At 41.7% G+C, this 21,321-nt stretch overlaps 1 protein-coding gene across 1 annotated transcript in view; it reads left to right on the plus strand.

The window, feature by feature from the left end:
• LOC145401700 (uncharacterized) overlaps positions 1-21,321 on the plus strand; it is a 90,303-nt gene that overhangs the window by 62,969 nt on the left and 6,013 nt on the right. The window contains exons 10-15 of the mRNA XM_080273882.1: positions 2,225-2,348; positions 4,891-5,036; positions 7,643-7,753; positions 8,428-8,603; positions 10,693-10,905; positions 18,617-18,810. Coding sequence (XP_080130008.1) covers positions 2,225-2,348; positions 4,891-5,036; positions 7,643-7,753; positions 8,428-8,603; positions 10,693-10,905; positions 18,617-18,810 — 964 coding nt within the window. The remainder of the gene's footprint in view (positions 1-2,224; positions 2,349-4,890; positions 5,037-7,642; positions 7,754-8,427; positions 8,604-10,692; positions 10,906-18,616; positions 18,811-21,321) is intronic.

Genomic DNA, 21,321 nt, shown 5'->3' on the forward strand with positions numbered 1-21,321 from the left:
AAGTAGCTCACACAGGATCCAGATCCCCATACCATAGTCATGGTGAGTACCTTAATTTTCATTACAATCATGAGACACCATATTTACATATTTGCGACAGAAATGCCATAGAGAAGACCACCCTTCTTTTGATGAGAAAATGTCATAGAATGCACTAGAAAAAATGTCAGGCATTTGTGAGCTAAAGGAAGAAAATTCTGTGTTTCCTAAGTTGAATCAGATCATCTGGTAGCAACAAGCCAAAATTAAAAGAACGTCACTTGAATTAAAAAATAACACTTGGATTCAGGTGATTACCAGGTAACTATCATCTGACTTACACTAATACACCATGCCCTCCTTTCTTCATGTCATTTTGTTTCAATTGGAAAGTCTTCAACATGCTTGTGTGCATCGGCCTTGGTCACCTAATGGCGGCTCTCCAAGCTGCTCAGTCTCTGGCAACCTCCTTATTCAGTCCCTTATCCCTGAGGTTACACTCAGTGACCACGGTCCCAGGTCTTTTTCAGTCTACCTCTCGCAGCCCTACCCCTAACATTAATGCTTCTCACTTTCTGCACCCAATTGTCATACCCCATCCTCTCCACATGCCCAGATCATCTTAATCTACCTCTCCTCGTCACAGCACCAGCACACTCCAGTCCCATCCTACTTCTTAACTCTTCAACCTTAAACCTAGCCCCTTCAGGCCTTGCATTCTAGGATGCACTGCACATCCACCTAATCACTGTCATTTCTGCATGTTTGAGCCTGCGAATATCCTCCTCCTTTACTGCCCAGGTCTCACTACCATACAGCATTGCACTCCTGACACATGCCACATACAAAGATCCTTTAGCACTGAGGGAGTGCTCTCTCAGTGTCAGGAGAGGCAAGAGCTCCCCTAACTTCTTCCAGCTACTCCTTACTCTAGCCACAGAGTTAGCTCCAGCCCCACCTCTTGTACATAACATGTCTCCCAAGTAACAAAACTCTTCCATGCACTCTAGAGCCTCACCAGCAAGATCAGTCATTTCATGCCTGACAATTTTCATATGTTCTCCCCGACACACTGCACACATGAAATCAGCATTATCTCACTGTCTACCTCTAATACCACTACATCTCTTGTGCAACCACATATCACAAACACTGCACAAGATGGAATTGCTTCCCACGCCCTTGTGGTAAACCGCACATGGCCACTCTCCCTTTTCTTTGACAATACTGCCACCAACCCTAAATACCTTCACCCTCATTTTATCTGCATTTTCTCTCACATCCCTGTGCCCTACACCATCTCTCCACTTCCTAAATCTTTCCTCTGTCTGCCTTCCATTCTCTGCAGTCAATACCAAGTCATCAGCACCCATCATCTTTCATGGGAGTCCATTTCTGAAGTCACATGAGAGGGCTTCAAGCACCCTGTTAAACAGCAAAGGGCTCAAGATTGACCCCTGATGCACACCATTATTCACAGAAAACTCATCACTCAAATCTCCATTCACTCTTACCTGGGTGTGAGCACCCACATACATAGCCATAACCTCTCTAACCAGTCACTCCTCGATCCCAAGCTTCCCCATTGCCCACTTCACCACCTCCCTAGGGTTTCTGTCAAAGGCCTACTCCAGATCAACAAAACCAAAGTACAGATCCCATTTCTTTCCTGTATATTTTTCCTGAAGCTGTTGAATGATGAATATGGCATCAGTGGTCCCATTGCATGGCATAAACCCAAACTGCATCTCATGTGTTTTCGGCCTGTGCACAATGCAGATTCATTACCACCAAAAGCACAGTCTATACTTGCAACCTCTTCATCGTCATCTACTGTAGATCAATTAACTTTTTTTTTTTTTTTCCTTGGCCAAGTTTAAACTAACACTTTTCAGATGGTCTAGCAACAGTCTACCATAGTGCATCTTTGAAAACACTGGAGTATGGACTGTGCAAGAAATTTTTTGCAATGTAGCCAGGCATGTGAAATTCCACCTAAAGCAAAGGACTGGAGAGAGATGGCATAGCACTTTGTGGGTGAGGCATATGCACCATGACCTCACTTTGGGGCAGATTTGAAGTGTTGGGAGGGAGTTTTTCCACCACGCACAGCATACTTGCATATAACTGGAACACATGTATTAGTCTCTTAAGTCTCACCGGACAGATAGTATTTATATAATGAAGTGTGTGTGTATGTTCTTATGTATAGTTAAGTGTGTACAGTTATATTATGTTGGTGTAGATATATGGGCTGTATGTGGTGAAGCTGGCCGTGGCTGTGGTGGTGGCAGGAGGGGTTCAGCGGACAACCAACACATCAACCAGCATCAGGGGGGAGTCTCATCTCCTACTTGTGGGAGACCCAGGTAAGGCACACACAACCACCATGTTTATTTTTGCAGCTTATACATTACTTTATTTGGGTTAGGACTGTACTCTAGTAACAACTGAATTAATGAAAGCTGTATTTTTCCTTTCAGTTAATAAAATTTCTTGTCAGCTAAATAAAAATGTCAGGAAATAGCAAAAAAAAATTGAGAAGTCATCTAACCCTAGGTAGCTTCACTACTAGCACAGATATTAGTTATGTATTTTTTATCATCAGACATTTGTGTACAGCCTATTAAAGACCCCATAATGAGGGGTTAGAATAATTCTGTTAACTCCCACACTATCATTACATCTTTTGTTTATCATATCCGTGTAGTTAGTCAGATTGTGTAGGGCTTCTCTGTGCTAAACAAGAGTGTCTGGAGTTATCTATCTATCTATCAGTAGCCAGACACCCAAGTCCCGTAAGGGGTGGTCATTTGACTTTGGGATATTTGTTTTACAGGGAGGGGAACTAACCCTTTGCCAACCCACTTGTTGACGTGTAGGGAACATGTTTGGGTTAACAAGAATGAAATACCCAAGCTCCATCATCACAGTGAAAGAGCTGTTGAACTTTGTTTTAACTCTTCAGCCAGAGAGCATATTTTTTTATTTCTGCTGTCACCAAGTTATTTTATTCAGCGTAGGAGAACCTTCTGAAAGAGAAGTTAATGGAGGCTATATCTAACCATCCAGTTTGAGAAACTATAATAAGGTGAATAAAATCGTCTAGAAGTGGCAGGAATAAAATAGACATACCGTACAATGTATGAATGGATGGAAGGGTTTAACCTGTTGATTGTGTAGTGGGTCTTTTGGGATTAAAAAAATCACCATATCTAAGTAAGACAGTGGCAGGAAAAGAGTTAAATAGAGTAACACAGTAAGAGCTGTATTCTTTTTATCTTAGGTGGCTTCTTAGCGCCTTTCTTTACAAGTTTGTCCCTGCATATGGCTTGTTTACCTCTTCAACCCAAGGCCCCTTAGCATCAGTTCTTATCACTTTGTTGATCTGTTTATGCTTATGGACTAACTGACAAGGCCCATATTCTCTTGAGTTTAGGGGGCTTTCTAGCACCTTTTTCTTAATGATTTGTTTTGAATATTTCACTTAATTGTTCTCTTATATGTTTTATTTCATATACAGTATTTGTCAATATGCTACTGACTTCATAGAAAGCATACAAGAAAATATGATACCAGCTACAGAATGTAAATGGTTAGAAAGAAATGCTTGTTAGAATATTGGTTTAAGAGCTCATTTAAACAGGAAGCTCCTTAGCACCAGTCCATTATCAGTTTATTTAGCATCATCAGCTCAAGTTCTTCACTTAGCTGTACTGTACTGTAATTTGTTCTTGTGGCTTCACGATTATTTTGTTTCAGCAGGGGAGACATTTTGATTGGAACTATTAGAAGGGTTCTGATTATTATTATTATTTTTTTTCCCCCCTGGTGTCCTCTTGTAAGGTGTGTAAAATCGTTTAGTGATAGCCATGCAGGAGTAAGCAAGGCATTGGAGATTATAATATTTTGAGCAGAAACACCTGTGAGGTTCATGAATACCATATGCATTTTCTTTTCCAACTTTGGTACCTCTGACTCCAGACCCCTTACTATATGTGTTTTGCTTCATCTTGGCCTAAACTTGCTGTGCCTCCATCTTGAATGTTGAGTTGTAATAATATCATAATATGATGCTAGTCAAAAAAGTGCTGTGGAAAGGACGTAGAGCAGCAGTAACCCCCCCCCCCAGTTGTGCCATTGAACAACAGTCCGTTTGCTCAATGCTGTACGCGAGTTCTGTGACACAAAATACGTAGAGCGTGAGGGGTATGTGAAAAAATTAAATAACCAGCAGTTTGTGAGTTGGTTTTGAAAATGCATAATTGTGGTGGCAAAGTGAGTCGAATTTGGTGTTGCGCAAGGAAGTGATGCGAGTTACGACATCAGCAAGCCATGTGACCCAGCGGTTCATGACTAATGTGGAGCGTATTGGTGGTGGTGGTGTGATGGAGTCAGGTGAAGTAGAGGGTGCTTGGGTCGGGGCACTGTAACTGCCCCACCCTGCCTGGGAGCCCCATCTCCTCACGTCAATTAAGCCTTTCCTGCATAGATATTAAGGTATGAGGCTATTGTGTGGGTTATACCAATTGTGCACATGTGTTTAATGTCCCATAGTACATAGGCAAAATGACAGACTTGGGGCCAAAAGGGTGACTTACGATCCTACCAGTTAGAATATTCCCATGAGGTATGTTATTTGTAACGTGTAAAATTTCTAGAGGACAAGGTCGTTTACCATCCCAATTCTCGCGTATTAAGCGAATGGACTGTGTATGAAATTAGCTACAAAAGGACAAAAATCTTGACCAGTTAGAATGAAAGGATATAGGACAGTACTTTAAACCATCCCTTGCTTACTGTTACTGAATTATATTTGTTTGTTTATTTATTTATTTATTTATTATTTTTTTAAAGAGTGCAGAACTGTTCCGATGATGATGATATTAGCAGTGCCAATACTTGCAACAGGCACAGGTAAAAGCCAGTTCCTGAAGTACATAAGTAAGCTTGAGCCACGGTGTGTACTGACCACTGGTGTGGGAACAACCAACGCCGGACTGACCGTTGCTGCTGTCAGGGAGGAGGGCGAATGGGCACTGGAGGCTGGAGCGTTGGTGGGTGACATTTGTGGTGGTATTGTAATCCCTACATTAGGTCTGTGTATGCTTGTATCAGTTTCAGAGACAGATTTGAAACAGGGGGACGAGCTGTAGGCTTATTTAGCCACCAGGGAGGGAAGCAAGTAGCCAGTGGAGGCTGGAGCACTGGTGGGTGATAGTTGTGGTGGTATTGTAAACACTTGGCTATTTTCATCATCTTCAGTTTTATGTCTGTATTCCACGTGTCGTGGGTCATACTGATTCACTTAATAGCATTTCTTACACCTTGCTGTGTTCTGTGCCAGCTCTCATAAAAATTCTCCATCTGAGGTTGACACATAGTACCTTGTCCCATGTCTCCCCTGGTCTCCCTTCGATTGGTAGCCCAGTACTTTCAGTTTGATTATTTTATTTTAATGTTAGGGAGAATTTAAATTACAGGGATTAGATGTAGTTTTTGATAACCCCTTCACTATTATTTATTACTTTGATCTCCAGATAATTTTGCTTCAGTTTAGGAAAGATTTTTCAATATGAAGGGATTAGATACAAACTTCATTTTCCCCGTCATTGTTCTGCCATCAGGAAAGAGGTGCAGTAGACAGTGCAGTATGGAGCTCTGTTAGGTGTTAGTTTTGCTGGTTCTGTAATTTAAACCTCTTCACCGTCTTTGTTTATTTAATTTTGGATTAGTTTTCCGGATTACAGGGTTCAGACCAAGTCTTCAGTAACCTGGTCATAATTATTTGTTCACCATTTTACTATTGCAGTACTTTGGTCATTTTGTTTCAGTTCAGGGGAGACTTTTCACATTGGAGAGATTGTATCTGTCAGTAACTCCTTCACTATTATTTGTTTTTTGTTTTTTTATTCTGTGTCAGTTTAGGAGAATTTTTCAGACATGGGATTAGATCTGGGCATCTTCGGTGTTTCTAATGCTATTTTATTACTAGAATAGCCAGATGATCATGCTGTATTTCAGTTTATAAGAGACTTTTTACACCATAATCCTCTTCCCTGTGCTTCATTCTGGGAGGAAGGGTAGTGGGCAGTGGTGGTAGAAGCTGTGATGGGTGTTAGTTACAGTTAACCCTTTAAGTTTGATGGCCGTATTATTGTATATTTTATCTCTGCTATTTTTAGAAAATTTTATTTGTTTGGAAGAGACTTTTGAGCCGGATAGGTGATATAGCCCTCAATAACCCATTCATTAGTAGAGGCTCTTCCTTAGTAGTATAAAATTGTGAATATATAGATAGATAGATGACTTTTGAGTTGGATAGGATAATATAGCCCTCATTAACCCCTTCATCAGTAGAGGTCCTTCCTTAGTAGTATAAAATTGTGTATATGCTGTATATGTATATATATATATATATATATATATATATATATATATATACCGGTATATATATTATATATATATATATATATATATACCGGTATATATACACATATATATATATATATATATATATATATATATATATATATATATATACCGTATATATACACATATATATATATATATATATATATATATATACCGGTATATATACACATATATATATATATATATATATATATATATATATACAGTATATATAGATAGATACATAATGGTAGTAGTAGTTGTTTAGTAGTTGTACAAGCAAGCAGTTTCCCCTGCTGGATCAACCCATGCAGTGAACCAATGTTCCTTTGTGGTGGATAGCACCTTGCTGTGGCAAGGTGCCAGGAAGTGTGTGGAGATTTGGTTCCTGGATGGACACTGCATTTGCATCTCTTCACCCAGTTAACTGAGGCACTATACAGTAGTAGGCTCTACATCACCCCCATTATTTGGTTATATGGTTGCCACTGAGCATTGTAAATGGTGTCCTTAGTTACAGGTAACTGTTAAGGCTTGTCACTCAGTGTAGAATCAGTGAAGGAAGAACTGGGCAGCACTGCATCAAGTGAGTGGGTGATGGCTGATGCCACCTCCCATCACTATATGTATGTACAGTAAATACTTGGATATCCTTAAAACCCAAATTATCTGTCATTCACTGAGGCCATATTGTGGCAGACATTGACCTGAAAATTGACAAATTTGTAACAAGTGCTTAATATACCCTTGACCCAAAGGCCATCTGCATTCATTGATGTGATGAGGTTTAAAATTGTTTATGGAACTGAGATCTTGTTTATTTGCTAGCATTTGTTATTATAAATTCTTTGTCCATTTGTCATTCTGTATTACACCACAAGTCAGAGAAAAATTTTTTTGCTGAAGGTACATCCTAAATGTGAAGTATGAGTTGCTTCTTTTCTGATCAGCAAACCACTCTCTATCAAAAATATGTTCATAAAGTTTTCTCGACAGTAGCTAGTCCTGTATTACCCCCTGTGGAGGTTGAGGGTCTGAGGCTTGGCTACTGTACAGTAGTCCAGAATATATGATGACTGGAAACCAACCTTTGCCACTAATGGCCTTACATGCCTGAAAAGTCTCCACTCATCATTGATTTATTATTTTATGACTGATGATAATTATGAGGACGATGATGATGATGATCATGATCATGATGATGAGAATGATGATGACAGTGATGATGATGATGACTATAATCATACAGGTGCTGGCTGATGGAGGAATTTGCTGCATAGATGAGTTCAGCAGTGTACGTGAGGCTGACCGTGCGGCCATCCATGAGGCCATGGAACAACAGACCATTAGTGTGGCTAAGGTAATACTGCAGAAGTTATATGTGCATTTGAACTGCATATTTTTTATTAAGACACATTACTTTGGCATGGCTTGAACCTTCTTCTCCAAGCTGGACTAAAGCTGTTGTATCTTCCTGATAAACATTTCCATATGCAATTAATTTTCTTACATTCGAATAAGTATGAGACTCCCAGCATAACTCTGTACTTAAACTATACAAGCCAAGCATGAACTCTTGCTCAAGAGTTTTTTCATAACTTGCATTAACTAGTCAGGCTTTAGCAGAAAAAGAAAAAAAAAAAACATCTATTGAATGGGTCAGTTGGGATTGACTTTTAGCCTTTGCCATGATAGTTTTTTCTTTACCAGATATAAGTATGTGATAGTAGCAAGAATGGGGAATGGTGTCATTGTTTTACTATAATGGATAGTAAAAAAGGTGTGAGCACATGTGTACTGTCTTCTATTCAAAGTTTGAATTACACTTAGCCATAACACACATCCATCTACACCAGCTCATACTCTCTAACGTAACTCCAACATCTATAACTAGTTCATTCCAAAGTGGAACTATAGTTACTGGTGATGAAGTGTGAGTGAAGGAGTATGGGCAGGTGTGGAGGATTGTAAGGTGTATCTGTATATAATTCTAATTCAGAATGGACCAAGATAATCCACACATTCATTTTCCAGGCAGGACTAGTGTGTAAGCTGAACACACGATGCTCAGTGATCGCTGCAACCAACCCAAAAGGTGAATATGACCCTGAGGAGTCCTTAACAATAAATACGGCTCTGGCCTCACCTCTGCTATCACGCTTTGACTTGATACTCGTGCTGCTGGACATGAAGAACCCAGAGTGGGACAAGTGAGTACACTACTGGCAGTTGGACTAAGATGTGGAGGTACTCAATGGATAAAATGGAATACATTGAGATAACATAGTTATATGGCAAAAAATTCACTTTGCACATAGATAGGCAAAGAAAGTTTGTCAAAGTGAGACTGAGGGCAGTGTTGTTAGAGGGAGATCTTATGTGTTATGGAAGAGCAGTATATTTGTAAGAAAATAAGACGATGAAGAGGAGTGTTTGAGGGAGTGAGAGAGGTTTGCTAGAAATAAAATGGCCATCAACCCCAGAGAGCATGGTTGTGGTGGTTTGTCGTATCATATCATTTATAAAGGCTCCATTGTGAGTGTATGTGTCAGCCTTGGTCATGTAATGACAGCTGTCCATGCCGTGGGATCTCTGGCAGCCTCCCTTTTCCCTGGTGGTTGTAGGTGAGTTAGAGCCAGCTTCCTTCCTTTGAGCTGCTCAGCCACCTTTGGGCATGACAAATGCAGTATAGCCTTACCTTTTTTAATGCATATAATATGTAGGGAAGTATGGTAGCCTCATCATTGTAAGCCTTCCTTTGACTTTTTTCCTAGCTCTTCAGCCATCCGTTCCCTAGGTATTCTTCAGTAAATCTTGGCTCATACTGAATGTCACAATTTAAACAGAAATGCATTTTGTTTTCATTTCTTGTTATTTCTAGTTACAGTACCTTGTTCTGTAGATATATATTTGTTAAATTAGTGTAATATTGCAGTTCAAGTAGATGATTAATAATGGGTGCAGTCCGGTCTCATTATGTGATAGGGTTGCGTCAAGTGAAGACCTATCGCATAACGGTTTATCACATGGCAAGGTCACATAACGTGGGTTCAGTGGGGTTAGGGAGGGTGCCCTCGACTGTGAAACCTAAAATACCCCAAAAAACTCTGCCACCCATTTGACATTTGTCCTAGGCTGACCCAAGTCATCACCAAGGGTACCCTCTGAGACTGGGGGACAGCTGGAGGGCCTGGACAATAATTCCCCACAAAAAGGTATCATTTCACTTAATATCGCACACTGCACTATTTGGTAAGCACTTGCACTGTTATTTGGTGATAACAGTGGTGTTTCAGTGACCTTTCATGCAAAACATGGAATGAAAGGCAGACTATCACAGCGAATGTAAACACTGGGCAGCCATTTTGCCTCAGTCAGCCAACTGGAAGCCCCATCATCAACTGACTGGGGAAGCTTGGAACATAAGGTTGATACGATTTCCGAGTCACAAGTTGCAGTATTTTACACACAAAAGGATATCACTTCATTTAATATCACTCGCTGCACTGTGTGTTAAGAACTTGCACTGTTACTCTATTTGGTGATAGCAATGGTGTTTCAGTGACCTTTCATGCACGAAATGAAACGAAAGGCAGACTACCACAGTGATTGTAAACACTGGGCGACCATCTTATCTCACTCAGCTGACTGTTGGCATGCATGTGCCACTGCATCCACATGAGATTCTCGGAGGCAGTTGTCGAAAATATTATTCAGGCACAATCGCAGCCAATTTCTTTATGTTATTTTCAAAAGGGCTAATACATTTTAATTACCATTTTAGCGATTTATCACATAGTGAAGAGTCGTATAGCAGGATCAGACTATAGAAAGTTTTTCTCTTTTATTTATTTATTTATTTTTTTAATGTGAGGAAGAAGGAACCAAAGGCAATGAGCCCGCAATACTGTTCCCTCCAAGAGAAAAACAGAATACAAGAGAGAGCCAAATTCAAGATCCATTCATTTCGAGATGCCTGGACACACTGCGTTTGAAAGACTGGAGATCATAGGAAGCAGGAAATACAGACAGAGGGAGACAGTTCCAGAGCTGACCTGTTGCATAAATGAAGGACTGGGAGTAACAGTTGACTCTTGCCTTAGAGAGTTGGACAGAAAAGGGGTGAGAGTTTGCTGCTAGACGGGTGCTACGTGCCTGTGGTAGAAGTGGAGGAATGCATGCAGACAGTTCAGAGGAACAGTGACTATTGAAGTAGTGATTTACCCTATAAGGTAAATACCCACTAAGTAATAGCCTGCAATATTAAGACATTATTTTGTTTCTCCTCTCCTCCCAAAGGGTTGTTTCTGATTACATCTTACAAGGACGTGACCCCCTGAAGGGAGATGGGGGCAGCATGGATGACTGGAGCCTGGAAAAACTGCAAGCATATTTTTGCCATGTGCGCACCCTTCAGCCCACCATGACTCCCTATGCTAATGCTATCCTCTCACGCTACTACCAACTCCAGCGCCAGGCTGACAATAACAACAAGGCCAGGACAACAATCAGGTACAGTACTATGACCATAACAACAAGACTGGAACAGCTCTCAGAAACACTATTGATACCATAACAAACAACCAAGGCTGCTATTAGATACAGTGCTATGACCATATTAGTAATGCTAGGACAGCTGTTAGGCACAGAACAGTAGCCATAACAACAAAACCAAGACAGCACCTGGTACTATGGGTCACATAAGTATCATTGCACAATATACATGAAACGTTTGGGACCACAGAACGAAGGTCACTCAAGTATTGGTGTCCAACCTACCACGTGTTGGTAGCCCTGATGTCAGGAGGTGTCTTATGTCGCCAACTAGCAATATCCTCTTGCACACATATAGCAAATATTATGTTTATACTGCATAAACAGACAGTGTTCATACACAGTGAGACATTGTAGGTAAACATCAGCAGTTGGTTGTTTTCAGTAGGCATCGGACCCCCTGTGCACTGATACTTTTGTGGCCCATAGTACATTGCTCTGACCATGACAACGAGACCAAGATATGTATTAGGTACAGTACTGCCACAATCAAAGGTTTGCCGACACCTTCCTGCCAGTTGTGGTAGTGGAAGCTGTTACTTGAAATATTTTTGTTTGATAATAGTATGAAGCACATAAAAGAATACCTGTGAAGGAAGGACCCTCTCTGACATTTAAGGAGAAATGGAAAATTACTGAAGGCAGGACACCGGTGGCAGGAATATGTCAGGTACACTTGAACCATTTGCTGGCAAGGACAGATGTATAGTTAGTTAGCTCCTTGACTTTGAGTCTTTCTGAGCCATATGGAAGTAATCAGAATAATATGTCTAAGGCATCATTGCAGTGGAGGAATTAAAACAGCTTTACTAATACTGTTACCAGAGTTTTCTATCTATCTATCTATCTGTCTATTGCCAGATGCCTTAATCCCATAAGGGGTGGCCACAAACAAATTGCCTTTGTGTTGCCCTTTACCCCACCATTCCACTGCCCTCCCCTCAGCTCACACACTGCCCTCTCTCATATTCCTCTCCACTCCATCCCTCCATGTCATCCTTGGCGTCCACCTCACTCACATACACTCTCCTCGTTAGTATTTTGCTCTCCATCTTCCCCATATGGCCAAACCACCTCATTATATTTCTCCTACTGCATTCTCTCACATCCACATCCACACCACAATGCACCTTCTCTTCCTTATTTGTCAGTCTATCTCACCATATAACTCCACATGCTCCTTTCAGATGACACTTCCACAACTTTCACTCTTGACTTGTGTCCTTCCAACAAGGCCCAAGCTTCACTTCCGTACATTAGATTTGGTATCACAATACTGTCATGCAGTGACTTTATCCCTAGTTTTTATCACTGCTTTCAAAGAACCACCAGCCTTTTTTCCTTGTTGTACCTTTTCAAGCACGTCATCCTCCAGACTTCCATCCTTACTCATCACACTACCCAAGTACTTAAATCTATCTATCTATCTATTGCCTGACGCCTCAATCCCGTTTGGGGTGGCCACAAACAAATCGCCTCCAAGTCGCCCTGTCCCCCGCCATTTCACTGCCCTGCTCCCAACTCACACCCCCCTCTCTCATATACCTCTCCACCCCATCCCTCCATCTCATCCTCGGTCTCCCCCTCCCTCTTCCACCCTCCACCTCACTCACATACACTCTCTTTGTCAGTCTTTCACCCTCCATCCTCTCCACATGGCCAAACCACCTCAGTGTGTTCCTCACAACGCTTCCTATCACATCCACATCCACACCACAACGTTCCTTTATATCCTCATTCGTCAGCCTGTCTCTCCACGTGACTCCACAGGCTCCTCTTAAATAACTCATTTCCACTGCTCTCACCCTTGACTTGTGTCCTTCCAACAATGTCCAAGCTTCACTTCCGTACGTTAGAGTTGGTATCACAATACTGTCATGTAGTAACTTTTTTACTTCCATGCTCACTTCCCTGTTTCCTATCACTGCTTTTCAAGGAACCAGCAACCTTTCTTCCCTGCTGTACCCTTTCAAGCACTTCACCCTCCAAACCTCCATCCTTACTCATCACACTACCCAAATACTTAAACGTACTCACATTTTCCAATTCCTCACCATCCAACCTCGCTGTACATTCACTGACTTCACCTCTCTCAAAGACCATCACTTTACTCTTCCCTACATTCACCTTTAGGTTCCGTTTCTTACACACTCTCTCAAACTCATCCACCAAGCCTTGCAGCTCCCCTTCGTCTTCACTCAACAACACAGTATCATCTGCAAACAACAGTACAGGGAGTTTCCAAACACTATCCTCTCTCACCAGGGCCACTCCAACATCCACTACCCTACCTTGTACCTCTTTTATTACCCCATCCATGTACAGATTGAACAACCATGGAGACATGACACATCCCTGTTTCAAACCAACTTTCAAAGAGAAAAATTCACTTAGTTCACCATCCACACGCACTGCAGCCTTCGCACCATCGTACATACTCTTCACAGCATTCAACAACTTCCCATCTACTCCATATATTCTTAACACTTTCCACAATCCTTGTCTATCCACCCTGTCATATGCTTTTCTCCAAATCCATGAAAGCCGCATACAACTTCTTTCCCTTCTCTAGAAACTTTTCCACTAAAGATCTAAGAATGAATATCTGATCTACACAACCTCTTCCCTTCCTAAAGCCTCCCTGTTCTTCTCCAACTAATTTCTCTGTTCTTTCTCTTACTCTGTCTATAAGTATCCTACCATACACTTTTCCTATTATACTAAGAAGACAAATGCCCCTATGGTTACCACACACTTCTTTTTCCCCTTTTCCTTTGTACAAGGGAATAATTATACCTGACTTCCAATCCTCCGGGACTCTACCTTCCTCCCAGGCCAATCTGCACATCTTCCACATCCATTCTACTACTATCTCTCCCCCATGCTTCAGCATTTCACCACACACTCCATCAATTCCTGGGGCTTTCCCCGATTTAACTTTCTTCATTGCTTCCACAACTTCTATCCTACTAATTTCTTCCTGTCTTCTCACCTCCCTCCTTCTCCCAGCCATTCCCCAGCCACTTATACTCGCATTACTTCCATCCTCTACGTTCAACAATTCCTTAAAGTGTTCTCTCCATCTGCTCACTTTTTCTCCCTTCTCCACTAGTAATCTACCATTTTTATCTTTCACTCCCCTGCTAACTTCATTTCCACCCTGTCTTACTCTTTTCACTTCTCTCCAGAACATTTTCTTACAGTCCCTCCACTTTACACTCAAATTCCTTCCAAATTCCTCATCCACTCTCTTCTTACTCTCTCTTACTAATATCTTCACCTCTCTCTTCCTTTCCACATATAACTCTCTCTTCCGCCTCTCAACTTCTTCCACGCCCCTATTTCTCAACCATTCATTGTATGCTTTCTTCTTTTGTGCCACAGCCTGTTTCACCTCTTCTGTCCACCACGCTGTTCCTTGCACCCCCCTCCGTCTTCTCTTCCTTCCACACACCACATCACATGCTGCACATATTTCTTCTGTAAATATCTTACACACACCTTCCACGTCTCCCATCTGCTCCAGTTCATATTTGCACTCATATATTCTATTTCCTCCTCATCCAACTTCACCATACATCCAGTGACATCATTTCTTTCCAAGACCTTAACTTTACTCTTCCCTACATTCACCATTAGATTCCGTTTCTTACACACTTTCCCAGACTCATTCACCAAGCTTTGCACTTCCCCTTCATCCTCACTTAACAACCCAATATCATCTGCAAACAACAGTACAGGAAGTTTCCAGATCCTGCCCTCATTCATTAGGGCCACTCCAACATCTACCGCCCTACCTTGTATCTTTTTTATATCCCCGTCCATATACAGATTGAACAACCATGGAGACATGACACATCCCTTTTTGGATCTAACATTCAGATAGAAAAATTCACTCAGTTCACTATCCACATGCACTGCAGCCTTAGCACCTTCATATATACTCTTCATGGCATTCATCACCTTCCCACATACTACATACTGTATATTCTTAATAATTTCCACATTCCTCATCTATCCACTCTGTCATATGCATTCTCCAAATCTGTGAAGGCTGCATACAACTTCTTTCCATTCTGTAGAAACTTTTCCACTAGACCTAAGGATGAATATCTGATCTGCCTAACCTCTTCCTTTCCTAAAACTTCTCTGTTCTTTTCCAACTAATACCTCTGTTATTTCCCTAACTCTGTCAGTAAGAATCCTACCATATAGCCTACTTTTTCCTATTACACTCAAAGACAAATGCCTCTATGATTACCAGACACTTTTTTTTTTTCTCCGTCTTCCTTTGTACAGGGGAATAATTATACCTGACTCCCAATCCTCTGAAACACTTTCTTCCTCCCAGACCAATCTGCATATCTTCCATATCCCCCATGCTTCATCATTTCACCACACACTCCATCAATTCCTGGGGCTCTCCCCATTTTGACTTTCTTCATTGCCTCCACTACTTCCATCCTACTGATCTCTTCCTTCCATCTTACCTCCCTCCCTTTCCCAGCCATTCCCCACCCACTTATACGTGCATTACTTTCATTCTCTATGTTTAACAGTTCCTTAAAGTGTTCTATCCATCTGCTCACTTTTTCTCCCTTCTCCACTAGCAATCTACCATTTTTATCTTTCACTCCCTTGTTAATTTCTTTATCACCCTTTCTAACTCTCTTTTTTCAGAACATTTTCTTATATTCCCTCCATTTTACACTCATATTCCTTCCAAATTCCTCATCCACTCACTTCCTATTCTTTCTTACTAATGTTTTCACCTCTCTCTACATATAACACTCTCTTCTGTTGCTCAACTTCCTCCATGCATGTGCTTCCCATCCACTCACTATATGCTTTCTTCTTTTGTGCCACAGCTTTTCTCACCTCTTCATTCCACCATGCTGTTCCTTGCACTCCACTTCATCTCCTTTTCATCCCTCACTCCACCTGTCATGCTGCACGGATTTCTTCTGTGAAAATCTTGCACACACCTTCCACCTCCCCCATCTGCTCCAGATCATATTTACCCACTCGCTTTTCCATTTCTCTGTTAAATTAAGCCTTTTTCCATCATCTTGCAACATTTCTACCCTCTTTGTATGGACTGCAACTTCCTCCTGTCCTTCCCACCCTCTATTTCTCCATTGCACTTGAACCTTGACTTTCACCAGCACCAAGTAGTTGTCAGAAAGTCCACTCACCCAACTCCTGTATGCTCTTGCATCCATTACATACAATACCTTCTCATTCTGTCATTCACACACACACACAATCAAACGTTGCCTTCTGTTCATTCAGTTCACCATCCTCCTTTCTCATCACTCGCCACGTATACCTGTGGATCATTTTGTGCCTGAGGGAAATGGCTATCACTAACCCCTTCCTTAGACAAATGTCCACTAGAGCACTGCCAATCCCATCCACCTCTGCAGGCACACCCTACTCACCAGCTACTCCATCCACCTTCACATTTCCTACTTTTCCATTCATATTTTCAATCAAAAACACTCTCTCATTCCATTCAAACTTTTCCATGCACACTTCCACATTTGCCCAGAACTCTTCTATCACTCTGCTTGGATGATCTTGTGTTGGCACATACACACACATAATCAGCCACATTTGTAATCCTACTTTCAATATTGCTCACACAATCCTTGAACCAGCTGATCCATACTTTCTTGTACTCTCCTTCCATCTCTTGCACACAGCAGTATATATTCCCTCCTTTGCCTTTTCATTCTCACCTCCTCCCATGCGTATACTCCACTAAATGACAACTGAGACGTTTTTGTTCTTTTAGATAATTTTTATCCATAGGATATGATTGCAGTGTCTTGTTCATTTCACTGTTGTCACAGATTGCACATTCACCATCTGTAGAATAGGCCTGCACAACAAAATCAGTATTATGGAGCACTGCACAACTTGTGCCACAAAGATGTAAACACATCAGCCATGTACAAAGCCAATAGGGTGACCTCATAGTGGCAGTTGCATAGCTGTGGTTGATGGGCCTGCTGGGCCAGGCAGACTGGGGTTGAGCAACAACACCTATTCTCGGAAGGTCTCAAAGTATGCCGCATTTGTTCACAGGTTAAACACATTTTGCTGGTTCTGAACTCTGAACTTACATTAGCCTGTTTCAGTTGTCCGCTAGTTTACCTGCATAAGAACAGATGGCATCACTTATAACGGTATGTCATATGCTTAGGACTAAAACTTATAGTTTATTGTAAAAAAAAAATTTGTCTCTTTATCTATATATAGCCAGAAGCCATCATCCCATGAGGGGTGTCCATTTGACTCTGAGTTGGTTGATTTACAGGGAGGGGCTCTAACCGTATGCCAACCCTCTTGTTGACAGGTAGGGAACAAGTATAGGTTGGTTACTGTATATGGTTACCACCCAGCTTTGTAAATGTAAATAGCATACTGGCTTACAGGAAACCATTAGGCTTGTCATTCAATGAAAAGCCATGTGAAAAGGAAAGAAGAACAATAAAAAGTGACAGGAAAGAGATTAGTGGTTGATGGGGGCACTCACCATCTACTCACTTGATGTAGTGCCGCTCTTGGTTGCCTGCTTTTTCCTCTCTTCCTTCATTCCATCCTTCCTCTTCTGTCTTTCATTCCTTCATTCTTTCCTCTCTTTTCTGTCTGCAGGTGACTCTACACTGAGTGACGGGCCAAATGGTTTCCTGTACACCAAGAAGCCATTTACTATGCTGGGTGAAAACCATATAACAAAATTATGGTACCTGGTGGTTTAGTTGATAATTTAGGCACTCCGTGATTGAGCTGGTGCAGGTTTATATCCAAAGGATGGTTGGGGTTTATTGCTCACGTAATGCCACTCAGGGATGAGTGAGGCTAGTCACTCACATCTTAAATGTCAGAACCATCTTGCCCAGCCCCAGGCCCCTACACCCCTCATGGGGCAACACTGGATTAGATGATGAATGATGATGATGACAGGAAAGAGGGGAGAAATAGAAAGAGAAGAGGGCAAACACAGAAAAATGATAAAGATGAAGAATGAAGACAGCACTGCATCAAATGAGTGGATGATGGTCTGTCTATCTACCTATAGCCAGGTGCCATAATCCCATGAGGGGTGGCCATACAGCATATTAATATGGCTGTGATGCAGCATGTTTTTAATGGGGCTAGCGACAGCATTGGATGAAAGAGACTTAATGGAAATATGAGAATTTGTGATGATTTAACATGCCCATATGCTGATAAAGCCATGTCTTTAACTGAGATACCTCAAAGGCAGTAAAGATGGTAACTGAGTTTCATCATTTTGGTAGGAGGAGAAGACTTGGAGTAGTTGTAGCTCCAGGTTCATCTGAAGTGTGATTCTGATGGATTGCAGGCTGAGGGTGCTCTACTTCAGCAGTCCACCATCCCCATTTCAGGAGATAAGAAGGGAGTTGAGGGTTATTTGTATAACTTGGCAGCAGGGTTGTCCGATTATGTTGGTGCCATCACCTGAAAACATCCCTCTCAAGAAAAAGTGAGAATAGTGGAAATAAATCTTATTCCTATGTTAGGGTGGACAGAGTAGAATTGTTGTTAGTGTAAGACTGCTGGTTTATCTCATCTTCTTTCCAAGTTACATTCCCACATATCAGGGTGGACAAAATATAATTGTTCCTGTTGTTGTAAGGCTGCTGGAGAGTCTGGTGCGTCTGAGTCAGGGCCATGCACGTCTGATGATGCGGACAGAGGTGGGTGTTGTAGATGCTGTGGTGGCAGTGCAGCTGATGGAGGCATCAATGTCAGGAACAGCAGTCATCACAGGCATCAACCCACTACACACATCATTCCCAGCATCACCTGCTGCTGAGTATAAAAAGCATGGTGAGTACACATACCAGCCTATGTCACACATCCCTCCTAGCCTCACTTGCTATTGAGTATAAACACCATACCAGCCAATTAACACCTTCCCAGCATCACCTACCACAGGGTATAAGACCAGGGTCGTTACAAATACCAACCCAATAATCCTTTATCATGATCCACTGACTGTAAGAATCAGAGTGAGTGCAGGTAACAGCCCAAACAATCCCTTCCCAGGATCACCTGCCACTTAGTACAGACTCTTGAAACGAAACTGACTGCACAGGACATAATATAAACAAAAATCACACTTCAGGGACTTTATTAATGATTGACCAACCTGTGTGGCATAGCTGCATTCTAATACCGTACTTGGTCATGTTGCTCTTGGCCTCATTTAGAAACTTGAGGCATTAAGGCATGCTGTATACAAAATTTTGGAAGTATTCTGCATCCATCACCTTGACCCACATGTTGCGAGTCTCATCCATAAGGCAAGGCACTATTGAGGTGTTGCAGGTTATAACTTTGTCCTTCGTATAATTTTGTGCTTTTTGGATGGAATTCAAATCCACAGAGTTACCTGGCCAATCCAGCACTTCAGTATCATGCTCTGAGAGGAATTTCAAAACTCTTTTTGCCTTGTGACATGGGGCAGGGTCCTGCATAAATTGTGTGCAACCACAAATATCAAAATTTCATATGGTCATTCTGCACCTGCATATACCGGTCAGCATTCTTCATTGTATTTTTAGGAAGGAAGTACTGTAGTGGCCTCCCCTGCCCATTTCCCCTCTAGAACAACCCCACACTATTACGCTATCACTGTGCTTGATAGTCTTCAGTGTGTAGTGAGGGACATAGTGACTGCCATTGCGGGGCCTCCATACCCACTTAATATGAGGACGAAAACACGTAAAAGTGCTCTTATCAGAGAATATCACCTTCCTTCATTCTTCTGAGCTCAAGTCTTTATGTTTTCTCGCAAAGCTGTTTCTGACACATTTGTTTGGTCAGAAGTGGTTTCTTGGTTGGCAAGAGTGTTGACAGGTTCAGGCCCTTCCTGAGCTGGTGTTTGATGGTGTGGATAGAGATACCTTCATGGGAATGATTAACTTAGAACTGTGCTCGTGTAATATCAGGAGTTTTAAACACATCACACCTTAGGAGATTGTCTGTAGCCTTCATTGTCTTGCATTGTCATTCTGGATGAGTATTCTTGGCAGGACAACATTTGGTGGGAGGCCACGGCTGTTGGCTGTCACTCTTGTCACTGATCATTCTGACCGTCCAGTTCATTGTGCTGTTTCTTTGGTAGGTTCTTGGCAAGAACACGAGACTTTTCCTCATTACAGTGGTTACTTGGTAGCACCCATATCTAATCACTAGAGTGTACACAATAACATCAAATACATGGGGAAGCTATAGTCAAGGGTTCTGGCTAGGAGTGAAATCCGCAGTACTGTATTACCCCATAGATAAGCTCATGTGAGACAATTAGGCGTACACACAGCATTCACTTGTAGTAAGCCTAGAGAGGTGCCAGATGTCACCAGACAGAAATTGAGCTGGTAGTATTTCAAAAGTTTTTGAATATTTTTAACAAAAAATTTTTTTAGCACCTTTAATCATAACCCCCTCTCCGAGCATCAGTATGGATTCTGCCAGGGATGCTCCATTGGCAGTCTCACCCACCATTTAGATTCCTGATCATCCTCATTTCGGCACTTTGACGAAAGCTTTGCCATTGCACTCGACATCTCGAAGGCTTTCAATCAACTCTGACATCAGTCTTTCATATCCAACTCTGGCATCAGTCTTTCATATCCAAACTGCACTCTTACAGTTTCTTTCCTTCTCTCTGTGCCTTCATCTCTAGCATCCTTTCTGGTCATTCTGTGGCTGCTATTGTAGACAGCCATCGTTTTTCTCCTAGAGCTATCAATAGTGGTGTTCCCCAGGGCTCTGTCCTGTCATCAATTCTCATCCTTCTACTCATATTTATCAATGACCTCCTGAGCTGTACATCAAACCCTATCCACTTATACGCTGATGTCTCCACCCTTCACCCTCCCATTCACTTCCCACAGCGTCCATCTCAGCAGTTACTTCAGCAAACAAGGATGAGACAGTGGCACACCTAATGTCTGACTTCGCTCGTATCTGTCACTGGGGTAAATGTAATTTTGTTTCTAGTGCTTCAAAAACTCAGTTCTTACATCTTTCAGCCCGTTAGATCTTTTGCAGGAAGATCCTCTAATTTTTAACAATATCTAACTCAATCCTGTGTCATCTTTAAACATACCTGGGGTTTCATTCTCATGGGATTTATCTTGGAAAGATCATATTACTTCTCTTGTGAAATCTGCATCCAAGAGATTAGGTGTGCTAAGCCGATTCCGTGCCTTCTTTACTCCTGCACAGGTGTTGACTGTATACATGGGTTTTATTTGCCACTGTGAAGAGTACAACTCTCATGTGTGGGGAGGCTTCTCACATACAGCTCTTCTCAACAAGGCGGAACCAAAA

This window comes from Coenobita brevimanus, chromosome 56, assembly GCF_032717465.1.
Source record: "Coenobita brevimanus isolate Jiangsu-jjx chromosome 56, ASM3271746v2, whole genome shotgun sequence".
In the NCBI taxonomy this organism is placed as follows: Eukaryota; Metazoa; Arthropoda; class Malacostraca; order Decapoda; family Coenobitidae; genus Coenobita; species Coenobita brevimanus.